Raw genomic sequence first — 27,310 nt, 5'->3', positions numbered from 1 at the left:
AGAGTTTTGTACTTATCATTTTGTGAATGTCTCGGTGAATACCTAGATGGGGATTTTTTTTTTCTCCCCTTCCTGGACATATAACTCTTCCTAACATTCTCTCAAAATCAGCTTCACGTTCTGCAGAAAATCCACGGAGCATCGAGGTACAAGGCAGAAATGACTGGGATAACAGAATAATAGAGTTAGAAGGGATGTGGGTCTTCTAGTCCAGCCCCCTGCTCAATCAGAAAACCCTGTATCAGTGGTTCTCAACCTGTGGGTCGGGACCCCATTTGGGGTCGAACGACCATTTCACGGGGGTCGCCAAACAACGCAGTCTGCCATTTCCCCCCCCCTTTTTCTTAGCTGTGCTACTCCCTTTTATTCTATTGGCTTTTGAAAGCCAATAGAATAGACTCTCTTGAATAGAGTCTAATTCTATTGCCTTTCCAAAGCCAATAGGAATTGTCCAGGCTGTCTCTGCCCTGCTGAGCCCGCCAAAAGTCCCATTCTGCGAACGGTGCTGCACCAGTTGAGTAGTCCTCGACTTACGACCGGTTGAGTAGTCCTCGACTTACAACCAGTTGGGGGGGTCGCGGCATTAAAAAGGTTGAGAACCACTGCTCTCTACTATTCTGGATATAAATGGCTGTCCAGTTTCTTCTTAAACACTTCCAGTGTTGGGGCACCCACAACTTCTGGAGGCAAAGTCGTTCCACTGATCAATTGTTCTGACTGTTAGGGAAATTTCTCTTTCGTTTTAGCTCGCTTCTCTCCCTTGATTTAGCACCCTGAACACCTCCACGAGCCATCACACACATTAGAAAGTCTAGCGACAAAAATTGAGAGGGCGATGCTTAAGGGTTGTATGGGAACCCGCCTGCAATTTGAAATCTCCCCTGTGACAATTGAAAACAAGGAGACACTCCTTTCGTTCTAAATGTACAGAACATGGTTTATCAGCAGGCACTAATTACATTATGTACAGCTGTTTTCCTGAAAATTAAAAAAACAAAAACAAAATACATAGCATCATTTACATCCAATCGTGCCCAGAAAGGTCAAAATGCTACTAACGCGGGAACGGATTGCTTTCTCGTTCCCCTCCTAAACCAATCTGACGCATTTTGGTCTCCACACATAATTTGTGTCACAGTTTGTTTGGTTTTTTTTTTAAACAGGGTTCAAAATTCACGTTCACCCGGCCAAATGCACTTTGCATCCCCCCTCCAAAAAAATTTAAAAGGGGGAAAAAAAATATAAGTCTTTGCTTCAGAGACTAAAGACTTCTTTCGGAAGAGGTTGATAAAAGTGCACAGATTTCAGCTCCTTTTGCAAACTTGCCGTCGGTGCGTTGATGACACGGGACCGCCCCAGTTTGTGCACCACAGCCCTCCGGTTGCGCTTGCCTTGTACGAGTAAGTTTCAGAGCTCCAACGTGGCACACCCATCAGCCACCTCGCCATGATAAGGGGGCTGGATCATACACTGAATCGAGTATTGCGCAAGTAACGTGGATGCGCGTATAAACCAGCATCGTTATCCGCTGAGCTCCAGGGAACGCCTTTTCTGATTTCTATTTATAGAGGGGGAAAAGCTCTTTAAAGCCAATTAACTCTGGGTCTGCCCAGTTCAAGCATTGGCAGTTGGATTCTCAGTGCCTTCCAAGCTGCTCAGCATACTACATTTAATGGCCTGGCATTCTCTTTTTCTTCAGAAGCCCAAACAGCTCCTGCGTTCAGCACAGCATCCTGATATTCCCCAGAAATTTCAAAGGCTCCATCTGTCATTTGCAAACTCCACCAATTCTAAACACATTCAACGTTGGACAGGAGATCCTTCAGATGCCGTTTGATGCCACCTTAGTACGGTTTTAATTAAAAATCATCAACAACACATCAAATGTATTTTAAGTTATCGGGCATTACTTTCAAGATGCTACTCAATGTTTAGGAGAGCCGGTCCAAAGTCATCCTGAACTAGCACTTGTGACATGTTTTTCCAACAAAACTAACCTCCTTCGACTTTCCAGATGCGCTACCTTACAATTCCCACACTGTCTGGGAACTCTTTGAAATTCACCAGGCTTGGAGGGCACCAAGATTGGGAGAAGGACAAGTTTGAACATCTCGAAAGTTCTTTCCGATGTTCCTTCTGGCTTCTCCCCCACAAATAATATCCGACGGGACACAAAGGGAAATACAACGGAGATTTAGACCCAGCCAAGCAGTGTAACTCATGGTTTTTCCTATTTCGCCTTTTGATCTCGCAAAGTCAACAGCTGGAAGATGATCACGCAGATTAAAAACTTTAGCCCACCCATTAAATTATCTCAAGTGCCGGTCCGGCACAATTCCAATATCTGCAGCTTTTCTGCACATGGTTAAGGGGAATCTCCCAAAAATCTGTCCAGATTATCTGGGTCGAAGCTACAGTTTGCTAGGAGCAGCTATAAGATCGTAACACCGAGACAGAGGTTGGACGTGATCATCTCAAACCATCTGAAGGAGGCTAGAATGGACACCAAATTCAGACAATGGGGGAAAAAAAAAAGAGAAAGATAAAAGATTACAGAACTAGAATTCCTCAATTGGACTCTAAGAGAAATGCAGTCATCAAATGGGGGGGATGATTTTGCAAAACCAAATTTAAAAAATACTTGAAACAGGGCAGTAAAACATATAGGATGCATTTGCCCCCCCCAAAACGGACATGGTAAATAATTTATTTAAAGTGTCTAGTTGCAAATGTTCTACGGATCCGTGCGAAAAGAGGCAGCAAGCAGGCTCTCTACGTAGCCAGTTCAAGGAAAAGCTGTCGCTGATCTGGATAGAAAACCGATCGGCAGGAGAACCAGGGGACTTAAAAAGGTGTGATGTTTTGAGATTGCCGGAGTTCCAGAGGGTGCCCGTCCTCAAAGAAGCCGATCCAAGAGAGAGGGGGGGGAGACCTGATTCCGCGAAGATTACAGTATTTCCAGGTCCACATGCCGTACTTCAGGATTCAGTTTCTGAAATGGAATTAATGACGTTTACTTGGCTGAAAAAATAAGATGGCACATTATCAACACTGAAGTTTGCAACTGGGCCTGGGGCTGGAGCTCCACATCCATTTGCACCACTCAGGTGACCTTCAGGACACAGGCAAAGCTCCAAGTGGCCTCAACAGCTCTCTAAAGCAGTGGTTCTCAACCTTTTTAATGCCGCGACCCCCCAACTGGTCGTAAGTTGAGGACTACTCAACCGGTCGTAAGTCGAGGACTACTCAACTGGTGCAGCACCGTTTGCAGAATGGGACTTTTGGCGGGCTCAGCAGGGCAGAGACAGCCTGGACAATTCCTATTGGCTTTTGAAAGCCAATAGAATTAGACTCCTATTCAAGAGAGTCTATTCTATTGGCTTTCAAAAGCCAATAGAATAAAAGGGAGTAGCACAGCTAAGGAAAAGGGGGAAAAAAATGGCGGACTGCGTTGTTTGGCGACCCCCGTGAAATGGTCGTTCGACCCCAAATGGAGTCCCGACCCACAGGTGGAGAACCACTGCTCTAAAAGAAGGCAAAGGACCAGCTGTCTGCAAGGAGTATAAATCCTTCCCTTCCCCATCATCCAGTCAGAGCTGAAGAAGCTTCTGGGATGAGAAGCGAAACGTCTTCAAAAGAAACACAAGGAAGTCCAGTTGCCAGCCGGAAAAAAAAAACACCTTTGGGGATGTTTATCCTGAAATATCCTTGCTGTCCTGTGGGAGCCTCCCCCAGAGATTTTCCCGGTCTAGCGTGACTAGCAAGCTCACCTTTATTCCCACGTACATTTGTTTGGCCGGCCGGCCGCTACTCACCTTCAGATCTTTTTCAAGTCGATCCACTTCTGCTCCTAAAGTGTCAATGATGTTTTCTCCATGTTTAAGCATAAAAGCCTCTAAATCTTCCAGAGTTTTCACCTGCTGGATCTCCTACCGTCGGATAAAATAAAATAATAAATAAAATAAAATAAAATAAAATAAAATAATAAAATAAAATATAATAAAATAAAATAAATAAAATAATAAATAAAATAAAATAAAATATAAAAAATATAAAATAAAATATAAAATAAATAAAAATAATAAAATAAATAATAATAAAATAAAATAATAAAATATAATAAAATAACAAAATAAAAAAATAACAAAATAAAATAAAATAATAAAATAATAAATAAAATAAATATAAAATAAATAATAAAATAAATAATAAAATAAATAAAATAAAATAATAAAATAAAATAAAATATAAAATAAAATAATAAATAAAAAATGGAAAAAGTTAGAAAAGAAGAAAAAGGACGAATTGTTGACTAGCGAGGACCGTTTTTTTAATTTTTATTTTTTCGCTCTTTGAAGTTACTTTCCAGGATTTCTCACAACCCTGGGCTTACTGAATTGACATTGAAAAATGGATATGAGCTATGCAAGTCTATGGGGATCAATGCAATTCAGAGATTTAATCTGCAAAATTAATATTTAGAACATCAGGTTTCCCCCCCCCCTGCTTTTTTTTCCCAGGGAAGTGCAAAAATCACTGCACACCCCCCCCCCCAATGAGAGAAACCCTGTCCAAAGCAATGCGTTGACTTAACGTACTTGTAGTAGTTGCTCGATGTCCTGTTTTTCCAGGTAGGACCGAGTGACTACCCGTCCATCAAAGTCCACTTCTGCTTTGAATCTGACTTTATTCATCCCCATATCTGTAGCTTTGACATCATGGATTGCTCTATGGTGATGAACAGGGCAGTGGTGAGACGAAGCGAAAAACAGACAACCGGCCATTAGGAGTTTTTAGTCCAAAATTAGAAAACATGGCAGCAGGAGATTTCTCCGTTCTCCCTCTTAAGATTTCCCTTTGGTGGGGGTCCTGGGTGCTCCCTGAGCTGGGTGGTTTCCTTGCAGACGTTTCGTGACCCAACTAGGTAATGTCATCAGTGCTAGAAGGGAGGGGGGTTTGCTAAACAAAAAGGAAAGAAAAAAGGCCAAAACACCTCCTCACCGACAATCAACACCCAGCTGAGCTTAACAACAAGATTAATACGAGACCAACAATCAAGAAGTGAGCAATGCCCCAGTCAAGGAACTACCAACTCCAATAATCAAACCAACAATAAACAATAGCCCGATCAAGAAACCATCCAGACTGCTCCCATAAACACTGGAAGGACAAGAAGCCACCTTTACATAAACGAACAGCAAAAACCCTCCCTTCTAACACTGATGATGTTACCTAGTTGGGTCATGAAATGTCTCCAAGAAAACCACCAAGCTCAGAGAGCACCAAGGACCCCACAGTAGTCCTCCTCCTCCCTTCTAGCACTGATGATGTTACCTAGTTGGGTCATGAAATGTCTCCAAGAAAACCACCAAGCTCAGAGAGCACCAAGGACCCCACAGTAGTCCTCCTCCTCCCTTCTAGCACTGATGATGTTACCTAGTTGGGTCATGAAATGTCTGCAAGAAAACCACCAAGCTCAGAGAGCACCAAGGACCCCACAGTAGTCCTCCTCCTCCTCCTCCTGCCTTCTAGCACTGATGATGTTACCTAGCTGGGTCACGAAATGTCTGCAACAAAACCACCCAACTCAGAGAGCACCAAGGACCCCACAGTCCTCCTCCTCCAACCCCTCTCCCTTCTAGCACTGATGGTGTTACCTAGTTGGGTCAAGTAAACAACCAAGATCCGGAAGCACCACGGAGAGGAGAGGCTCCATAGCTCCACCCTGAGCGACAAAGATTCTCTTGCAAATTTCCCTTCCACGCTTTCCACCTTCTGCTCCGACTCTCCTCTGGTCTACTGCAACCCTCCCACCCGTTGGGCCACGTGGATGGATCTCTCTCTTACCGCACGGCTGGATCACACTCCAGGAGTTCGGTCAGTTTCTGAAGCCGGTCGGGCTGGATGGATCTGCCCAAGAGGGCCTCTGTGTTCGTGTAGATGAGGAACGCCGACACAACGCCCAACAAAGTCCCCACGCCCAGAGAGCCCAAGCTGTCGTAGTAGGGGTTACCTACAAGTAAACAAGTCACCCCACGAACATCACAAGGGCAAATTCTTCACTTCCTCTTTTCGTATTCTGCTAGCCCAGCGGTTCTCAACCTGTGGGTCGGGACCCCATTTGGGGGTCGAACGACCGTTTCTCGGGGGTCGCCAAACAACGCAGTCCGCCATTTTTTCCCCCCTTTTCCTTAGCTGTGCTCCTCCCTTTCATTCTATTGGCTTTTGAAAGCCAATAGAATAGACTCTCTTGAGAGAGCAAAATGGACATCGCCAACCCAGAGAGTAAAATGGACATCGCCAACAAATTCCCAGTGCTTGGGTATGGTTAGGAGGGCACTGACTTTTCTAGGCTGCCCTATCTATGTTTCCTGGTAAAATACATGCGAAAATCCCATTGGAGGAAAATTCCACTTAGGGTTAGGGTTAGGTCACCATGAACCTGTAGAGCAAAATGGACATCGCCAACAAACTCAGGGTGCTTGGGTATGGTTAGGAGGGCACTGACTTTTCTAGGCTGCCCTATCTATGTTTCCTGGTAAAATATATGGGAAAATCCCATACATGGAGGAAAATTCCACTTAGGGTTAGGTCACCATGAACTCATAGAGCAAAATGGACATCGCAGACAAACCGGAGTGCTTGGGTATGGTTAGGAGGGCACTGACTTTTCTAGGCTGCCCTATCTATGTTTCCTGGTCAAATACATGGGAAAATCCCATTGGAGGAAAATTCCACTTAGGGTTAGGTCACCATGAACTCATAGAGCAAAATGGACATCGCAGACAAACCGGAGTGCTTGGGTATGGTTAGGAGGGCACTGACTTTTCTAGGCTGCCCTATCTATCTTTCCTGGTCAAATACATGGGAAGATCCCATTGGAGGAAAATTCCACCTAGTTCCTTAGAGTATACTTTGTTGTTCTATCTCACACTTTTCCCAAAAGGTTTCTACAATTTTGGCCACTACTGTATTAACAATATTAAAAAAAAATCCAGTCTGGGCTCACCTGTTAGGGAAGTCAGCCCCATGCAGGTAGCAGCCAGCGTCACACCCAGAACTGCAGCTGTGTCTTCTAACAACACAACGTTTGTGCTGGGATCACAAGCCTGGATAACTGAAGGTGGAAAAGAAATTAGAGCAATTAACAGAAAATAAGAACGTTATACTGTATTATTAATCAGTTGATGTAAGGTGGTGAGAAATAGAATATATTCAAATAGATAAGACGTGTATCCTGAACATTAGATTTTGCGATGGATTGTGATAAAGGGAACTGGGGTTATTTAAAACTTGGAAATTATAAATACTAAATGTTAAATTATATATTAATGGGAAACTAAAACTTGGGAAAAACTAATTAGGACACTGATTGTCTATAAAGATTGAATGTTGAAATAACCAGGATATGTAGAACCTAAACACTATTGATAAATATAAGAAATGTTTATTTAATCGATATAATAAGAATTGTTATTAGTTTAAATATGAGACAGTAAATACTAAGGGGAAAAGAGAGGAAATACTTAATGTGGTAGTTTGAGATTTGTACTAAAGATACTTGTATGCTATTGAATCGTCGATTAGCTCAACCGCCACGCTGCTTTTTAAATATTTAAATGTAAAATTAGAAAATCAATAAAATTTTCTTTAAAAAAAAGGAAAGAAATTAGAGCACCGATCCAGTTTCAGAGAGGCAGTATAAAAATCAATTGATTCTCCTAAACGCCAACGCCAAGTTTATTCATGCCGGATTTTAACTGTCATAATAAAATAATAATAATAATAATAATAATGATGATGATAATTGTTTCCTTCTCTGCGATACAATTTCAAGAAACAGTAGAGATAGAAAAAAGTATGGATATTACAAATTCCTGCCATATAATAATAATAATAATGTTGGAAGGGACCTTGGAGGTCATCTAGTCCAACCCCCAGCTCAGGCAGGAAACCCTATATATGAAAACCGACTTACCGTAGTGTTGGAAGGAGAGTCCTTTTGCTCGGGCGCTCCTTCGGATTTCGTTGATAGCTACCAGAAGAGTAGCTGCAACGACATCAACACAACGATTTCATTCAAGGGGACGGCAGGAAAAACATCGCAAACTCCCACCTGCACAGATATGGTGTGTATGCGTGTGTGTGTGTGTCTATGTTTTGTTTTGCTTTTTTTTCATTAACAAGAATCCAGAAAAGTGACCACTTAAAATGGGAACGGAACCCCGAAACCGTTAAATACAGGGTTAGTCCTCAATTTGCCAGAGTTTTATTTAGTGACCGTTCGAAGTTACAACGGCATCGGAAAAATGGAGTGTTGGCTATTCCTGCCAGCTTGGTGCCGCCTGCAAATTTGATGACTTCCCCAACATCAAGGAAGTCCTTTTCTTACTGGCCAACGGATAATCAACCAGGATACAAACTGGGTCTTAAACCAGAGATTTACGTCTTTCGAACCGTGCTGGCTTTGGGTTGTTTTGTGCATGGTATTGATATGGCACCTGTTGTGTGTGGTTTTTTTGTGTTGTTGACTGAGCTCTTGATGACTGACTATTAAGTCGATAATCTGGTGGAGAAACTGACTTGCCAACAAGTCAGCTTTCTTGAATCAGATCAACGTAGGAGATCGCTGGAATAAATTCTCATATAACCTTTTTAATATTTCTGGTCAGTGTTTTTTTTTTTATTATTATTATTCACTGACATTAACCAACAGTATTCTGACAGGTCAGAATGCTGGTATCTGTAGGGGCTTAAGCCGTGTTCAATTCGTCTAGAAAACAAGTGCACACTTTGTAAGGTTTGATGTTCCCTCCCCCCGCCCCTGCCAGGTCACCTACCTCCTTCTGACACCAAAGATCCTGCTAAAATACAGTAAGCCTAAAAGTAACAGACAGGAGAAAGAAAAACGGGAGTTAATTGTATTAGTATAATATTAAGCTGGATACTTCATACCATTAACGATCTGAACCTTGAGGCTGGATTAAATCTGCATATTTTTTGCATTCCGGTCAGCGACCTTCAGATCTCTAAAGAGGAACTCTGCTCCCCCTCTTAAAACAACAATTATTTCCCCAAATATTGTAATAGAGCACCAAGGGTTTTCTCGTTCTGTAGTTGCTTGATTGAGGCTGCGAATGAATGAATGAATATGTGTGTTTATCGGTCTGTCTGTCTATCTGTCTATTTATCTAGTTTGTCTATCTAATCTATCTACTTATCTATCATTTATATCTATCTGTCTTATCTATCTAACCTACCTAATTTATCTATCTACTTATCTATCATTGATATCTATCTTATCTATTTTATCAGTCTGTCTATCTACTTATCTATCTCCCTCTATCTTTCTATCCATCCATCCATCCATCCATCTGTATCTATCTATCTATCTATCTATCTATCTATCTATCTATCTATCTATCATCCATCTATCTCTATCTATCTATCTCTATCTATCTATCTATCTATCTATCTATCTATCTATCTATCATCCATTTATTCATCATATCTATCTATCTATCTATCTATCTATCTATCTATCTATCTATCTATCTATCTATCTATCTATCATCCATCCATTTATCAATCATCTATATCTATCTATCTATCTATCTATCTATCTATCTATCTATCTATCTATCTATCATCATCCATCCATCCATCTTGTCTGTCTACCTACCTATCTATCTACACCCCCCCCCCAAAATTAATGTCTATATCTATAGAGGTAGCCCTCAATTTACCATCGTTGAGCCCAGAATTTATGTTGCTAAGTGAGACATTTGTTAAGTGAGCTTTGCCCCATTTTACGACTCTTCTTGCCACGTTTGTTAAGCGAATCACGGCACTCGTTAAATTAGTAAAACGGTTGTTAAGTGAATCTGGCTTCCCCATGGACTTTTGCTTGTTAGAAGGTTGCAAAAGGAAATCACCTGAACCCCCGACACCCTCGGGACCCTGCGGCCGTCATAAAGATGAACCGTCAACCATCCAAATGTAAAACATGTGACTGGGGGGGGAGGAATGTCGAGGACTACCTGTATTATGTCTCTGTGTGTGTGTGTGTGTGTGTGTGTGTGTGTGTGTGAGAGAGAGAGAGAGAGAGAGAGAGAGAGAGAGAGAGAAAATGATGTATAAACTGTTGAACATTCATCCACAAAGAAATAAAGGCAGTCCTCAACTTACAATTCATTTAGTGACCGTTCCAAGTTACAACAGCACTGAATGAATGAATGAATGAATGAATGAAAGAAAGAGGAAGGGAGAGAGAAAGCAAGAAAGAGGGAGGGAGGGAAAGGGGGAGGGAGGGAGGAAGAGAGGGAGATAGAAAGAGAAAGAGAAAGAGAAAGAGAAAAAGAGAAAAGAAAAAGGATGGAAGGAAGGAAGGAAGGAAGGAAGGAAGGAAGGAAGGAAGGAAGGAAGGAAGAAAGAAAGAAAGAAAGAAAGAAAGAAAGAAAGAAAGAAAGAAAGAAAGAAAGAAAGAAAGAAAGAAAGAAAGAAAGAAAGCAAGCAAGCAAGCAAGCAAGCAAGCAACCTGGCTAAAACAACGTTTCGACGCGACGTACCCAGAGAAGGGATTCTATCGGCTGAGGGTTGAGTAGCCCGATAACCCCATGATACCACGAGAGGCCAGCCCCCATCATGAAGATGCCAACGCCACTGATCAGAGATGCGATGTAGCGCATGTTTGTGAAGCCATACCTGGAAGGAAGGAGAAGGGGGGGGGGCGGAACAGCGCTGTGACTCGGGAAGGAAAAATGGAAATGTCGGAGAGCAGAAGGTAGCATAATTGGTCCAGAAGCTGTGAATGCTCCAATACTGGAAGTTTTTAAGAAGAGACTGGACAGCCATTTTCCTGAGCAGGGGGTTGGACTAGATGACCTCCAGGGTACCTCCCAACTTTATTATTATATTATTATTATAACTGCCATCACATTTGGAAATCCATTGGGAGTGAACAAGGGATAGACCTTAGAAATGCAATTTATTGGGAAATGCAATTTATTCCTAGCAATAGCATTTACAGCCCTTTTTAAGCGGTTTACGGATTTTCCCCCAGATAGATAGATAAAGATAGTTGATAGATAGATGATAGTTAGCAATGACACTCAGACTTATATACCGCTTCATGGTGATTTACAGCCTTCTCTAAGCAGGAATTCTGGGAGTTGAAGTCCACGAGTCCTAAAAGAGCCAAGGTTGCCTACCCCTGGTCTAGGTGGCTTAAAGCTGTCAAGATTGAGAAATTCAATCTTAAAAGCACCAAGAATTGTCAACTTTACTTTCCCAAACTGCTAGTTATTTCATTGAATCTGGACTTTGGCAAAATCTCCGAAACGGAAGACCCAGTTGGGCAAATTTTTCAAGGATACGGTCTATCCAACAAAACAATTTCAGAACAAGAGCGGGGTGTGCGTGTGGGGGGGGTGGGAAAACAAAAGGTTCAGAATCCTTACGGATGGCTTTGATCGGGTATCCTCACAGACTGACTGATCCCCAACGCGAGCAGGGCCTGTATGTGAAAAGAAATGTGGGGCAGAGACCGTCACATTTTATACTTAGCGTCTTGAATTTCAGTTTGCTGCAACCCCCCCCTGCAAAACAAAAAAGGGTCAATGCGTCGTTTAATTTTAGAAAAGTTTCACTGAAGTGAAGCAACTGCATTAAAGTCTCATCCATTTTGACAGTCATGCAAAATTGAAAAAAAAAATGAAAAGGGGTCAGAATCTCTTCCCCTCCAAAAAAACCCCCATCAAATTATCATAAGATTTGGGATATTAAGTTAGCCGCAATATCACAAGACTCTGATCTCCTAAAATTACACACTTCCTGTCACTCCCCCCCCCCGTTTCATCAGCCCATCACACCACTCCCCCCCCCCCTTGAAACTCAGAGGCAAATCTCAAGACAGGATATCTGTCTTGGTCACCATGTCACAAAAAAGATGTTGAGAGTTTGGAAAAAAAATTCAGAGAAGAGCAACTAAGATGATCAAAGGCCTGGAGACTAAAACACACAAAGAATGGCTGCGGGACTTGGGTCCGGCTAGTCTAAAGAAAGGAAGGACTAGGGGGGATATGATGGCAGTCTTCCAGTACTGAAAGGGCTGCCACAAAGAAGAGGGGGTCATGTTATTCTCCAAAGCACTAGAGGGAAGGAGGAGAAATAATGGATGGAAATTCATTAAGGAGAGAAGCAACCTGGAATTAAGGAGAAACTTCGTAACAGCGAGGACAATCAACCAGTGGAACAGCTTGCCACCCGAAATCGTGGGCGCTCCATCACTGGAGGTATTTAAGAAGAGACTGGACAGTCACTTGTCTGAGATGGTATAGGTTCTCCTGCTTGAGCAGGAGGCTGCACTAGACTGGACTGGACCAGACTAGAATAATGGACTGGACTAGAATAGAATACTGTATTTTCCGGCGTATAAGACGACTTTCTAGGCATGGAACTCGGCGCCGAAGTCGGGGGTCGTCTTATATGCCCAGTCGTCTTATACGCCGGAAAATACGGTAGAATAATGAATAGAATATAATAGGTAGTATAGTATAATATAGTATAGCATAGTATAGTATAGTATAGTACAGAACATGAAATGGAACGGAAGAATAGAATAGAATAGAATAGAATAGAATAGAATAGAATAGAATAGAATAGAATAGAATAGAGAAACAAATAATAGAATAGAGTGGAGTAGAGTAGCATAGAATAGAGAAATGAATAGAATAATAGAATAGAATAGAGAAATGAATAGAAGAATAGAATAGAATAGAATAGAATAGAGAAATGAATAATATAGAGTAGAGTAGAATAGAGTAGAGTAGAGTAATGAATAGAATAATAGAATAGAATAATGAATAGAATAGAATAGGGAATAGAATAGGGAATAGAATAGAATAGAATAGAATAGAATAGAATAGAATAGAATAGAATAGAATAGAATAGAATAGAATAATGGAATGAAGAACAGAACAGAATAATAGAATAGAATAGAATCTGGAAGGGACCTTGGAGGTCTTCTAGTCCAGCCCCCTGCTCAAGCAGGAGACCCTGTACCATTTCAGATAGGTGGCTGTCCAGTGTCTTCCTAAAAACCTCCAGCGATGGGAGCACCCACAACTTCTGGTGGCAAGCTGTTGCACTGATTGTCCTCACGGTTAGGAAGTTTCTCCTTCGTTCCAGGTTGCTTCTCTCCTTTATGAATTTCCATCCATTGTTTCTTATCTTGCCCTCTGCTGCTTCGTATAACGTTGAACCCCCCCCCACCTCCTTAATCTTTGCAAACAATCCCTGCATGTTCATTGATGTACAACTTTGCCTCACAGATTTGAGCTCAGCTGGCCTTAAAGCGAAACATCTAGAAACCCTGATCCCGATGGTGATAATGGTCCCCAGTGGGGTGGATGAAACATGTGCAAGGGAAAAAAAAAAAACCCCACCAAGGTCGGACTCCCCTGTAGATATTCTATTCTGTTGAAAAGTCCAAAGAACCCGCTTGCTGCGTTGCATCCGCTCCCCGAGAAAACACAAAACAGTGTCCTGCCAACTCACCTGGTTGCAAGTGTCTGCTAAGGAATGTATGGCTTCGGAGAACATGCTTGCAGAGCCCGTGTAAACCCACGCGAGCAGCTTGAAGAAAAAATTCAAGCCGTTTCTGTGGAAGGAGGAGAAAACGCGCTTGTCACAACTTTTTCTTTTTGTTGTTATTTTTTCGAGACTCCCCCAAGCTCCCATGCACACTGCCAGCCTTTGCTTTTGGATTGACTGATGAGGAATGAGATCGGCGTGCTGTGTGAACTCTCAAAAGGTTGACTGGACCCAGGGCATCCATGAAAGCCTCTAAAGGCGTAGAAATTCAAAATATACTGCAGCTTCCAAAGTCCCAGGACAGTACAAATAAATCCCTTTCGATTTTCTGTTGCTTAGCCAAGTTTGGCACTGGGTCTGCGCCAGCCTTCAACAGATCTCCAGTAGATCGGTTGCAAAAAAAAAAGGAAAGTAAGAAATCTGGGCAGCACCGTGACTGTATTATGTGAGAGAAAGAGCACCGGTGCACCTGAGGAATACCGCAGTGGGCAAAATTGTGGAAACCTTTTGGGAAAAGTGTACAGTAGAAATGCCACCGTTGGCTAAGTTTCCACCCATTTTTCCTTCTCATTTCTTTATAACTGTAGCCTTGTTCACTTAATAAATACTATTTTACGTCGCTTTCTGGGCGACCGGTCAACTCTTTGCACCATGACTTTAATTTTATTGCGTTTTACAAGCTCACTCAATGAAAGAACACAAGAAAAAACCAACCGACTTGATAGCGATCACAATAACACACTGACAAATGCCCTCCTCTCGGCTTCAATACGTGACATCGATCACCGGATCCTACTGTGATCTGATTGGCTCGCTGCCGAAACAAGATGACACCCAACTGGCTCTCTAAACACTCGTGCTCATTGGCTACAATCAGGTGAAGGGAAGCTACCTGAGATCAACCTAAGCCAGTTGTGCTTCCTTTTTCTGGTTATTTGGCTATCACTTTTCATAGATATAGTACAGATCACTGAACAAACTGTGTTGCATGACGTTCTTGATTAAATTATCTTTCCATTGATGTATAATTTCATGGTACTACTCCCAAAGAGGGGTGTTATTAGCCATCAAACCTCAAAAATACACTTTTCCCAAAAGGTTTCCACAATTTTGGCCACTACTGTATACTAGCCAACATTTGTTCGTGCTTTCCAGAACCCTGGTTTTCAGAAACTGGGAAGCATCCAACTGCACAGGACCTTTCTTGAGATAGTCAGCATGTGAGGACTAAATCCTAAAAGCACCATTTTTCCTAAATAATTCCATGGAAGCCATGCAATCATTTGCAGAAAAATACTTTAATTAGTCCGAACGGAGCTGGAAGGCACCTTGGGGGGGGGGGGTCATCTAGTGCAGGAGACCCTTCTACTATTTCAAAACAGGTGGCTAGTCCTCAACTCTTTTTTGGTGCTTCCTGGTCCCTTTTAATGGCATAAAAATGGCCGTAGGCTTTTACCTTTAAGCTTTCCTTCTAAACTAAAACTCTGACTTCCGAGGCAGCAGTACGCAACACATCACCACACAACACAATAAAACAGGATTAAGCTTTTCAGCGTCTATGTTTAAGAGGCATACACCTAAAGGAAAAAGAAAACTTACATGCAAATAGCAACCATCACCACTTTTCCTGGTCCGCTCAGAAAAACAGCTGTGGCACGGGAGCGCGGCTGAATTAAAGACACAAGCATGTAGTTTAAGACAAACTACACGCGTCTCTGCATGTATTTCACAAACAACGCAATGTTATACAAACATGGTTTCGGATGTGGCCTGTTTTAAGCAAGAGAGCGCACAAACGAGCATCCGTTGATTAGCGATTAGAATAAAAGAAATCAATCAGATCTACGCCTGAATACGATGGCTCTGGAGGAAAAAAGCAAGTTATTCTCTCTTACAAGGAATAGGTCTTCTAAGAGGGATCCCACCAACTCAACTGAGCAAAGACATAGAATCTGGGACTCTCCCTGTCCACCAAGCATGAAAGTTCGTGTCCAAACATCTCAAACATTCTCCATGCCTTTACTACCACCAGGTGGCTTAATGAATCAGTCAAGACACGAGCTGGCTAACAGGTGTTAGTAACCATGATTTATAACGGGCGAGTCCCAACTATTTACAAGATTGCAAGGAAACGCTGCCAGATCTTTGTGCCGCATACAAGCTTGTCACTCCGTGCAAAACAAATGGAGAGGATGTCTAGCAAATAGAGAATTGTCCCTCGTGAATAAGGTTACTTTGACTGAAAGAGGATGGGAGCTGTGTTCAAGAGAAGCCCAGAAGACTGCAAAATACACATTCAATAAAAAAAAGAGAATGGAACGTGATATGTAATTTTGAATATAGATTAGTAAGAAGGCTATTGGGCGATTAACATATTGTTTATGATAATTAACTATATCTATTATTGTTAGTTAAATACATGTACCCAGACACTATGCTGTTTGCTCAATATTGAAAATGTTACTTGAAAAAACCCTAACCCAAATCCCAATTCTAATCCTGACCCCACCCTATCCCTAACCCTATAAAAACTAATAAAATCTAGGGAAATGAAAATTAACGATTAGGAATTAGCTTCAAACTATTGTTTAGCCCAACTAAACGATGGACGATGGACTTGAGATAATAAAGGACACTCTCTCAGCAAGTGATGATGTATTAGGATGAAGAATAGAAAATGTTTATGAAATAAGATAAGAATATATTTAAGTAAGTAATACGTATATTCTAGAGATGACAACTTTTAGGTAGTGAAATAAAGGAAATTTGGATTACCCGAAACTCAAAACATTATGGATATTAAAAGGTTAAATTGGAATATTGTAATAAAAAACTGAAAATTAGGTACAAAACTTAAAAACAGGATATGGATAAGCCAAAAATAAGATGGATCAAGGTTTTAATTAACTTTGCTAGAATTAAAAACCCATTAGCCTAAATATGAGGTAACAAATGTTAAGGCAGTGGTTTTCAACCTGTGGGTCGGGACCCCATTTGGGGTCGAACGACCATTTCACGGGAGTCGCCAAACAACGCAGTCCACCATTTTTTTCCCCTTGTCCTTAGCTGTGCTCCTCCCTTTTATTCTATTGGCTTTTGAAAGCCAATAGAATAGACTCTCTTGAATAGAGTCTAATTCTATTGACTTTCCAAAGCCAATAGAAATTGTCCAGGCTGTCTCTGCCCTGCTGAGCCCGCCAAAAGTCCCATTCTGCAAACGGTGCTGCACCAGTTGAGTAGTCCTCAACTTACGACCGGTTGAGTAGTCCTCGACTTATGACCGGGTGGGGAGTCGCGGCATTAAAAAGGTTGAGAACCACTGCATTGGCCTAAATGTGAGGTAACAAATGTTAAGGGAATTTCTGATGACGTCACCTGAAATGTGTCCTAAAGATTTTGTTGTTATTGAACCACTGACTACCCAGTCACCACGCTGCTTTCCGAAAACTCAATGTAAAATTTGAAAACCAGTAAAATTTGTTTTGTTTTTTTTTTAAAAAAAAACAACAACTAATAAAATCTAGATAAAGAAAAAAGAAAAAGAGAGAAATACCAGGTCAGATCTGCCATCTCGTTGCTTTCGCTTTGATGGCATCCTGCTATAAAAAGAGAGAGGGAGGAGAAAAGCAATATAGGGTGACAGGAAGCACAGATGCCAGCCTCAGACAGAACTTGGCAGATCCCAGGAGCCGAGCGTGAGAACGGAATGCAAGAGGGCGCCAAACTTTAGGACTGTTACCCCAAACAACTGGATTGGACCCCACTGTATATTTGCAAAAGAGCCAAGAAAGAGGGGCGGGCCCAGGGGAAGGGAAAAGCACTGGGTTTACGCAGGAATGTTCGTATCTGGCTTTTCTGTAACCCACCTTCCCTCCAATAAAAGCTACACCTCTCGCTATAAATGGGAGCTGAGGGTCTTCCTTTCCTAAATGCCCACGCTGGGACAGACCTGACACACTGCTTCATTTGGATAAGACTACTGGCAAAGCCCTCCCCCCCCAAATTCCTGGCTGTTATTTAGTCATACCCTGCAGGCCAGATCAGTCCATCAGCTGCCCCAACAGAAGGTGTCCGGCCTTGACAACTTTTAAGAACCCGTGGACGTCAATTCCCAGAATTCCCCAGCAAACGCGGCCGGCTGGGGCAAAATTCTAGGAGTGGGAAGGCCCACAAGTCTTAAAAAGTTGCCACATTTGGGGACCCTGAATGTAGACCATGATCTCATGTGGGCGTGTGTGGACACCGTCTTCTATCAAATGTTACAAAAGGTTGTCCGATACAAACCTTCATATCAAGAGGCCAGGCCTGCATTTAGCCAGTGAGATCATATTAAATTGAGAATAACCACTTTGCTCTCCAGCCAGGGAGATGAATTTTGAATTAGGAATTTTGAAACTAGGACAGCGGGAGGGAGGGCCCGACTTTTGCCAAGCAAGGCAGGAAAAAGCAGAGGTAATTATTTGGACTTGGGACAATGATTTGGGCTTTCACACTCAGCAAAGACGGTAGAAATTATTCAAGGACCACGCGCGTTACAGTTACACCACTACTTGCGCTTAGAAATTGGCCACAAATAGGGTTTTTTTTACAACCGAGGTTTAAAAAAAAAAAGTGTTCACCTTAGTTTCTCCTTGGAAATTCCTGTATTCTCTCAACAATTTCTGGCTTCTAAATAATTCTGTAAGAAAAGAAAGAGAAAGATGGGTAACGGCTGCTGCGATGGTCAAGATGGATGTCTTTAATGGAGAAGAGTCAAGGATTCAGTGTAGTTCTACAGTTCTTATAATGTTTATGGGAATAAAATTCCCTCTCCAATTTTAGATTTATGGTTATGAGAGTAAATCTGGCATCAAGACCAGTTGCCATGACCCCTTTCAAACTTAGAATAGAGCTGGAAGGGACTTTGGAGGTCTTCTAGTCCAGCCCCCTCAAGCAGAACCTATGTACCATCTCAGATAAATGACAGGACACCACCCAGCCGGTTCTAAGAGGCTTGTGGTCAATGAAGTGAAATACAAACTCGGAACTCCCGTCACTGACCTAACGTCATCTCAAAACCCAATTCAACCCATCCTCCCCATGCCACTGACTTTCAGAACTATAATAATGATGATGATGATGATGATGAGAATAATAATAATAGTTGGAAGGGACCTTGGAGGTCATCTAGTCCAACCCCCTGCTCAGGCAGGAAACCTTATACCATTTTGGACAAATGGCTGTCCAGTCTCTTCTTAAAAACTTCCAGTGTTGGAGCATTAACAGCTCTGGAGGCAGGTTGTTCCACTGATTAATTGTTCTCACTGTCAGGAAGTTTCTCTTGAGTTCCAGGTTGCTTCTCTCCTTGGTTAGTTTCCATCCACTGCTTCTTGCCCTGCCTTCAGGCGCTTTGGAGAATAGCTTAACTCCCTCTTCTTTGGGGCAGCCCCTGAGATACTGGAACACAGCTATCATGTCCCCCCCCACCCGGTCCTTCTCTTCATTAAACTAGACATACCCAATTCCAGCAACCGTTTCTTTTGTTTTAGCCTCCAGTCCCCTAATCATCTTTGTTGCTCTTCTCTGCACTCTTTCTGGAGTCTCAACATCTTTTTTTACATCGCGGTGAACAAAACTGGACGCCGTATTCCAAGTGTGGCCTTACCAAGGCCTTGTAAAGTGGTATTAACACCTGATCTTGATTCTATCCCTCTGTTAATGCAGCCTAGCACTGCTTCCAATTACGTCCATTTCCAGAAGATCTTAGAAGCCACGCATTAAAAAAAAAAAACCACCAATTTAATTAAACACACCACTGGGTGTTCCTCACAATCAAAACGACGAAGCCCTTCCAGGCGTGTTTTACACTTACTTTCCATGTATTCCCTTTCAGCTTCTTTGCGCCGTTTCCTCTCCCGCGCAAGGGCTTCCGGGCTGCCCCAGACTTCTATAGACCTGTTTTAACAAAGGGGGGGGGGTGATGGTGGAGAAAAGATATACAGATCTGACTTGCCAACCCTTTTGAGTACACACAAAAGGAGAAGACGTGACATGCTCTCTGGAAAATGAAATACACGGATGTCCAAGTTGAGCTAACAAAATATGATGTTAACCGAGCTAAGCTAAAGAAAAAAAAAAGGGGGGGGGGAAACTTGCTGATTCTGAAAGAGGATTTTTTTTTTTTTGTTTAACTCTTCCTGAATTCAGCCCACATTAGGATTCAAGCAGGTTTTCTCCAACATGCTGCTATCCAGATGACTTGACTGGTAGGCTGGGAGCTGCTCTGCAATTTATCGGGCTCATAGCACAATTAAACCTTCCATATTTCCCCTTAGATATCTTCATGAATAATGACAAAGAGACACACAATCTGTTATAGTCACAGCCTGAGCCGTGCTGTCTCTTAAGTGCTGGAAAAAAAGAGAAATACCAAAAAGGGTTGTTTATGTGGTTTAACCGAAATTCGTTGACAATTCCTCTCTATTTTTAAGATTCTTGCCTGATCAGTTGATTGGTTAATGGGAAAACACAAATTAAACAGCAGTTAAACACAAATTAAGCATTGCCCATTCCCACTAAGCCACAATTGGGGGGGGGAATCAACACTCTGATTTAACTGCCTGAAGAAACCACAATTAAATGAGAGTCAAAGCTGACTAGGTTAAAGCAGTTTACCAGTTAATTAGCAAATGGTGCGAACTCTACAGGAAAGCGTTAGAAATTAAATCTCTACGTAAGATAACCTTTTCAAAGATGCTCTTACTTAGCTTCCACTTCTGATCTCAAAAACACAGTGAAAGCTTCGGTGTCATCGTGAGGGCTTCGCCGCTTGATTTTTCGAAGCTGGTCAAGATCACTGTTGAAGGAGACAGACAAAAAAAAAATCGTCTTGAAAGAAGAAAAGCAGGGATTATAAAGATGGTCCACGTTCGTCATCTGGAAGGCGCGTCCATTTTGCGGGATCCCAATTAGGACCAAGCTGATTGCTATTAAATAACAAAAATGGACTGTTGGCCAAACACTTTGCCAAAATATTTTTGATGGCTGGCTGGGAGTTGAAGTCCACAGGTCTTAAAGGTTGCCAAAGTTGGGCACACCTGTTCTAAAGTATGATTACTTCTTATAGTAGCATGTCAAACAATTACGGGTTTTCAAGAAACCTTGTTGAGATTTTCTGTGTAAGAACTGTGCCTGAACAGCCCTCTCTTTTAGTGGCACAGGCCTTTAAGCTATTGGCAACCACTTCCTAGACCAGTGATTCTCAACCTTTCTAATGCCGTGACCCCATAATACAGTTCCCCATGTTGTGGTGACCCCCAAGTGGGTGTGGCCACCAATAAGAGGGAGTAGGACAGCTAGGGAAAAGGGAAAAAAATGGCGGACAGCGTGGTTTGGCGACCCCCGTGAAATGGTCGTTCGACCCCAAATGGGGTCCCGACCCACAGGTTGAGAACCACTGTCCTAGACTGATAAATAATAGCAATCCTAAAATTAAAAAAGTGGCACCTCGGTACTCGTTGTTAATTGGTTCTGGGATGAGTACCAAAACCGATGAATACAAAACAAATTTTTCCCATAAGAAAGAATATAGTGAGTCACAAGGTGGCCGACATCGACAATTTTTAGCTTATGTATTGAGTGCCAAACAAACGACGACTACCGGGACACAATTTTCATGTCAAAATGCGTTGAGTGCCAAGTTTGATGAGTTTCAAAGCTAAAGGTACCTGTTGTGATTCCTCGCCAGCCAGTGGACCCGGCAGCTGAGTCCGAGGAATCAGAGGAGGAAGGGCCTGGAGTGACATCAGAGTCAGAGGAAGGCTCTGAGCAGCTCCCAGACTTACAGTCGGGCCCCTCTACTCGTGCTCAGGCTGAGACACAGCTGTGCTGGGAGTCTGAGTTGGACAGTGCTGAAGAACAGCTGGGACAAATCCCGGATGCACGAATGCACAGGCAAGAGAAGCGAGTAGGACAGAGGAATGCAATGGGGCAGCTTCAAAGGCGAAGGCATTAGGAAGCCACACCTTGGCTGCATACTAAAAGGGGAGGTGTGGGAGGTGCTGATGGCCGAAGGCAGACGTTCATGTTGAGGATCGAGTTTCAGTGAACTGTGTTTTGTTTGTCTTGGACATGGACTCAGTCTGTGAGAATAAAAGGGGATTGGTTTTTTCTTGTGGTTCCTGCCCATTTCTTGGAAGAGGAGTTTTTCCTTGTGAGCATAACAAGGACTCACGTGGGCTGGGACAGAACAGTACCACTGAATTTGGTACCTCTTGTTTGTAGTATTTTTTGCCACCCATTTGTACTTGTAAGGTTGTAGAGTAGCTTTGAAAAACACTGTGTCATACAAATTTAACATCTGAAGAGATGAACGTACCTGGACTTAAGGCAAAATTCACTTATTGCTCTCACGCCAGTGATGAAGTTATTCTTTGTGTAATTTGGTCCATATTCTCTTTTTTTAAGCACAGCTTTCACTTGAAAAGAGAGAAGGGGGGAAGCATTACAGGTAGTCCTTGACTTAACAGTTCATTTAGTGACGGTTCAAAATTACAACAGCACTGAAAAAAGTGACTTATGATCCTTTTTCACACTTATGACCTGTTGCCCCATGGCCACGTAATCAAAATTCGGATGCTTGACAACTGACTTCACACTTATGACTATCGCAGGGTCCCGGGGTTATATGATCCTCTTTTGTGACGTTTTGACAAGCAAAAGTCCAAGGGGGGGGGGAAGCCTGATTCACTTAACAACTGTGATCCTAACTTAAAAAGTGCAGCGATTCACTTAACAACTGTGGCAAAAAAGGTTGTAAAATTGGGGCAAAACTCATTTCACCAATTTCTGCTTTAGCAACATAAATTTTGGTCACTAAGGCGAGGACTACTTGTACTAATGTTAACACATTTTCACCCACGGGATTAAACCCAGCCAAATTTGTTCTCATTTGCCCAGAGGTTACCCGTGGCCAGGTTATTAAATTTGAAAAGTGAACGACAAACCGAAAGCGGATTCTCAGTCAGGAGCCAAGTGGGAATGATAGCTTTATTACCAATCAAGAATGGACTTGTTTAAGAATAAGTTGGATTCGGAGTCTGAATACCCTTAAGGATAAATACAAAGCTTATCTTTGATAAGCTTTGGTATGTGATTCTATGCATGCCCACGGAAGGACATCAATTACCTTTTACTTGAATTGGTGGCTGTGGGAAAGGAATTTGATTGAGAGCGTCCCGGGCTGGAAAAATAAAACACACAGTCACATTGTTGTGTTTGCGTCGTAAGAATAAAACAGAAAGACATTGGGATGGCATTTATTATTTGGTAAGTGGAACGGACAAGGCGGAAAGCAATTTCAAACTTTTGACGACAAATCCTACAACGATTTCTTTCCCTTCACAGTCTTGCTAATTCCACAATTCAAATTTTAACTGATTCACTTCCCAACGAAAAGGTCCTTTACATTGTAAGGACACAACAAAAGAAACTAGCTAGCACCCTTCTTGTGAGTAGATTGTGCTCTTTTGCCTTAGTATCGGAAAGAAAGGAAATGAGAATTCTTCTAGCTCTATTGCACTGTAGGCCACAATTTACTCCAAGCTAAAAACTAGAGAATAACACTGATTTTACTAGGAGTAAAATGTATCCCAGATATGGGATCATGCCTTTTTAATTATCAGCATCAACAATACTGTATTGAGTTATGACCTCAGTAACAAAGTTGATATACTGTTGCTTTATTCCCTGGAGTTGGACACCTGCCATATATCCGCTACCAGTAAATTGAAATGAATTCCACTAAATTAAAGACATTAGAATTTGCCTTCTGAATGGAAGACCCTGGCAAGAAAATATCTTTCTGTTAATAACAAGCATGCTTGACTCATGGTATGAATTAGTAAAAAAACAAGCAAACCACAACTTGATTTTAAGACTAGAATTTCTCCTTGAACTCGGAGGAAACAGGGTGGACAACAATATCAGAATAATCTTTTCCATTGAATAAGCTAAACAAAATAGACCTAAATGTAAACGTTTTTATTTGCCCCAATACACAGTAGCAACTTGCTGAGCATGCTTGAAGTAGATTTGTTCCCAATACAAATAATACTTTAAAAAAGCTAAAAGTTGGCTAAAAGTTGTTTTTTTTTAAAATATATATTTTATTGGTTTTATAGTTTTAACAAAAAAGTACTTAAGACACACTGTGGTGTTTGGGTACACAAAGATTCCAACATAAAATCACACAATAACAGCTCAACTTAATACATTCACTATCATCTCTCTATTTCCCTCAAGTAACATAGTAAATTTAATACATTTCATTTCTATCCTAAATTTCTATTACTGCTAAACCTGTTTATTAAAACTTAAAATCGATTTCAATTACCATAGTCAGATAGTGTTTTACATCAGCATATTATCACTTCAAATACCTCTTGCAAATATATTCAAATTCTTAATCCCTCTCATCCCTTTTTTATCACCAATCTTATTTATTTCTTCTTCCAATAATAACTAATTTAATAAAAAAAGAAAACAATATTATCATATCTTATCAAATCATATTATTATGCACAAACATCTCATAAGTAATTAAACATTACACATGTATATAGTTATAGTTTTCTTACTTCTAAATCTAAATCATGATCCTTAACCTTTCAGTCAATAATTCCATTTTTGTTAATTATAGTAGTCTTTGACTTAATTCATTTCCATTCATTAAAAAAAAACGAATTCCATCTAATTAATTATCATACCATATCAAAACGTATTATACACAAAAATCTCCTAATTAATTAAGCATTTCAAAAATTCCAGTCTAAATCAATCTATTATTCCAAGGAGTACATTCTTAGTCTCTATAAAGCCAAGTTTCTTTTTTCACTCCACATTTAACTAAAAGTTGTTTTCTGTTCCTATCGTCTTATCCTTGCAGCACTAAAACTACAGTCACGTTTTCAGCTGGGAAACCAGAGCTGGTTGGGTGATTCAACGTTGCAACACGAGAGACCTCTGGGTTTAAACCTGGTTAAACCTAATCTGTTCACTATAGCACTGCTATCAACGGGGCTGGACCTACCAGCGGCTGTCTTCTGCGCACTGCCTTCTGGAGAACTTGCGTCTGGCGTTCTTGTGCTGTTTTTCTGATCGTTGGAGGAATAAGCTCTTACTTGACTTGAAGGATGAGGCAGACAGCCCCCTGGCAGGATGGCTGAGAGTCTCCCAGCTTTAATCGGTACTTGCCACCCTGATGGAAACATGAAAGTGGATGGTAGTTTTAGAAGGCAGAAGAAAACCCTGATAAATACTAAAAAAACCCAAAACCCAGCTGAGAGGACATAACACGGTTATGATTATTGAAATGTTCGCTGTATGGGTTTACCAAAGGACAATAGGAATCCTGCAGAGAAGAGTTAAAAGAATATTAAGACTGGTGCTAAAATACTTGTATGTCACTGAATTATCGATTAACTCAGTCGCCACATTACTTTTAAAATATTTAAATGTAAAATTAGACAATCAATAAAACATTTAAAAAAATAAAATAAAAGAATATTCAAAGGTGGGCAAAGAACACTAAAAAGCCAAGAGGGACCAGATAACCTAGTTCTGGATCCTAACCTGTGATGAGGAAACAATCAATGTTACTCTTGCTGAACCATTTTATGGCCCATTAAAATATTTCTCCAAAACTAAGTTGATTTACTTCCGTTGTACATTCCCCAAATTCCACTCCTCGTAAAGAATGACTTTGTTATGCTCACTAACGGGATGCAGTAAAGTTAGCTTCTGTATCGGAGAATTATTTAAAGCTACGAGAAACATTTGCAAAATAATCAAGATGTATCCTGCAGCCAGGCAGAGATATCTTTAAACAGATTGAGCCTTCCCCCCCCTCCCTTCAAGCTGCCGATATACACAAAATGACCTTAACTTGATCTATTTGCAAGCTAAGATAAATCTAGGGATGCAGCTAACAGCTGGGTTCCCATGCAATATTAGGCATTAACTCAGCTTGATTTTCACTTAACACATACAAAGCCAGCTATTGCTGGTTTAGGACTCTGCTCAGTCTCTAGACCAGGGGTCTGGCTGAGAAATTCTGGGAGTTGAAGTCCACGAGTCATAAAAGAGCCAAGGTTGCCTGCCTCTGGTCTAGGTTTTCCTGCCTGAGCAGGGGGTGGACTAGATGACCTCCAAGGTCCCTTCCAATTTTATTATTATTATTATTATGGATCATCGCACAGTCAGCCAGATGTTCAGACTGGATTTGGCATTTTGTCTACCTATCGAGTCCTTACCCAGGACCTGGGATAGGCAGATGTGGATGTTTGATGGTATTACAGATCTCGTCGCAGGATGGAAGCAGTTCCTAGTAAGGCCGCCTTTTGCAATTGACTAATGGCGAATTTGTCAATGCCAAATGGTGTTCAAGTGGTGCTCCAGTTGTTTTGGGATTGCACCCAAGGCGCCTATGACTATTGGTACTACCCTTGCTTGCTTTTGCCACAGTCTTTCTATTTCTATTTGTAGGTCTTTGTATTTTGTTATCTTCTCCAGTTCTTTCTCGTCTATTCTGCTGTCTCCAGGCACTGCCACGTCCACTATCCAGACTTTTTTGTCTTTCTTATCGACAATTGTTAAGTCCGGGGTGTTATGTTGTTGTTGTTATTACTATTATTATTCTGTTGTTGTAAGTCTATTAAGAATCGACTACCCGTAGATTAAGAATCTCAAAGAATTAAGACTGGCTGAATTTAGACGACGAGTATCTTGTACACAATGAGTTAGATCTGCCCTACAAGGTCACTCTGGGCGGCTGACGGGTTATAAAACAAGGTGTTTTTTTTTAAAAAAAATAATAATTAAAATATAATCCACTGTGGATCTTAAACGGGGGGGGGGCAGAAGGACCCACCATTAATCCCCTGCAAAGGGCGTCGAGGGCCAAGATCCTTTCAAGGCCGGGCTGGACCCCCTCAGACCCCCCACCCCATCGGTCAGAAAACCCCGCCGGGCCTTGCCAGGCCTCGGAGGGCCCCCCCGGCCCCACTCACCGGGGCAGACCGGCGGGCACCGGCCCCGCCGCCGCAGCAGACGCAGCTGGTAAAAGCAGCGCCATCCCCTCCGCTGAGCGGCCAGAGCCGGCAGCATCCTCCCGCGCTCGGGCGACCTGCGAAAAAAGAGGGAGGCCGGCGTGGAAGGCGCCTCATGGGTGACTCCGCGCCCGGCCGGTCTTCCACAGACGAGCGGCCGCCATCTTGGGAAGGCGGAAGTCTTCAAGAAGCCGGATGTGGAAGGGGGGAAAGAAAAAAGAACCGGTGCCGCTCTGCTCTCCTCCTCTATGATCTTGCCTTGAGGGAGCGCAGGGATCTCTAACACGCTGAGGGGTTTTTTTCCTTATCGCCTACGTCATTTCCTGTTTGGGGTGACGTTACGGGCGTAACCATTTTCCCCTAGGTTCACCTTTGCGGGGATGCTCCTCTCCGTTCTCCGTTCCCCCCCCTCGCCTGAAATGGGACGGCCTGTTTTTGCCTGCACTCAAGATGCTCTCGAATAACCGAGTTAAGTCTTGGTTAATTTGGTCCCCCCGGAACGAAGCAGGGTTGTAGATTGGACAGGGAAAGAGGGGAACTTTTCTGGTGTTGCCCGGAAAAAGCAGCATCCATAGCATCATGGGCTGAGCTAAGAACGTGCTGGTTTTGAGATGCCCAAATGGGCAGACTGT

The 27,310-nt window shown here is 42.1% G+C and overlaps 1 protein-coding gene across 1 annotated transcript; it reads right to left on the bottom strand.

Moving 5' to 3' along the window:
* Window positions 1–911: 911 nt before the first annotated feature.
* SLC30A9 (solute carrier family 30 member 9) lies at window positions 912–26,887 on the bottom strand. The gene is made up of 18 exons (XM_039325249.1): window positions 26,640–26,887; window positions 24,662–24,829; window positions 22,760–22,813; window positions 21,950–22,049; window positions 20,336–20,428; window positions 19,445–19,527; window positions 18,213–18,271; window positions 15,193–15,260; window positions 13,558–13,660; window positions 11,460–11,515; window positions 10,569–10,704; window positions 8,841–8,880; window positions 7,979–8,050; window positions 7,010–7,117; window positions 5,848–6,013; window positions 4,599–4,728; window positions 3,816–3,929; window positions 912–2,992 (listed from the first exon to the last, which is right to left on the bottom strand). Exons 1-18 carry the CDS (start codon window positions 26,734–26,736, stop codon window positions 2,948–2,950), a joined length of 1,692 nt encoding a protein of 563 aa, XP_039181183.1. The 5' UTR covers window positions 26,737–26,887; the 3' UTR covers window positions 912–2,947.
* Between the last annotated feature and the right edge of the window lie 423 nt (window positions 26,888–27,310).

The sequence above is a fragment of the Crotalus tigris genome, unplaced genomic scaffold (assembly GCF_016545835.1).
Source record: "Crotalus tigris isolate CLP2741 ecotype Arizona unplaced genomic scaffold, ASM1654583v1 scf7180000024321.1087588, whole genome shotgun sequence".
Lineage (NCBI taxonomy): Eukaryota > Metazoa > Chordata > Lepidosauria > Squamata > Viperidae > Crotalus > Crotalus tigris.
The sequence above is the reverse complement of the archived record's forward strand: the minus strand, read 5'-3'. Positions and strand labels throughout refer to the sequence as shown.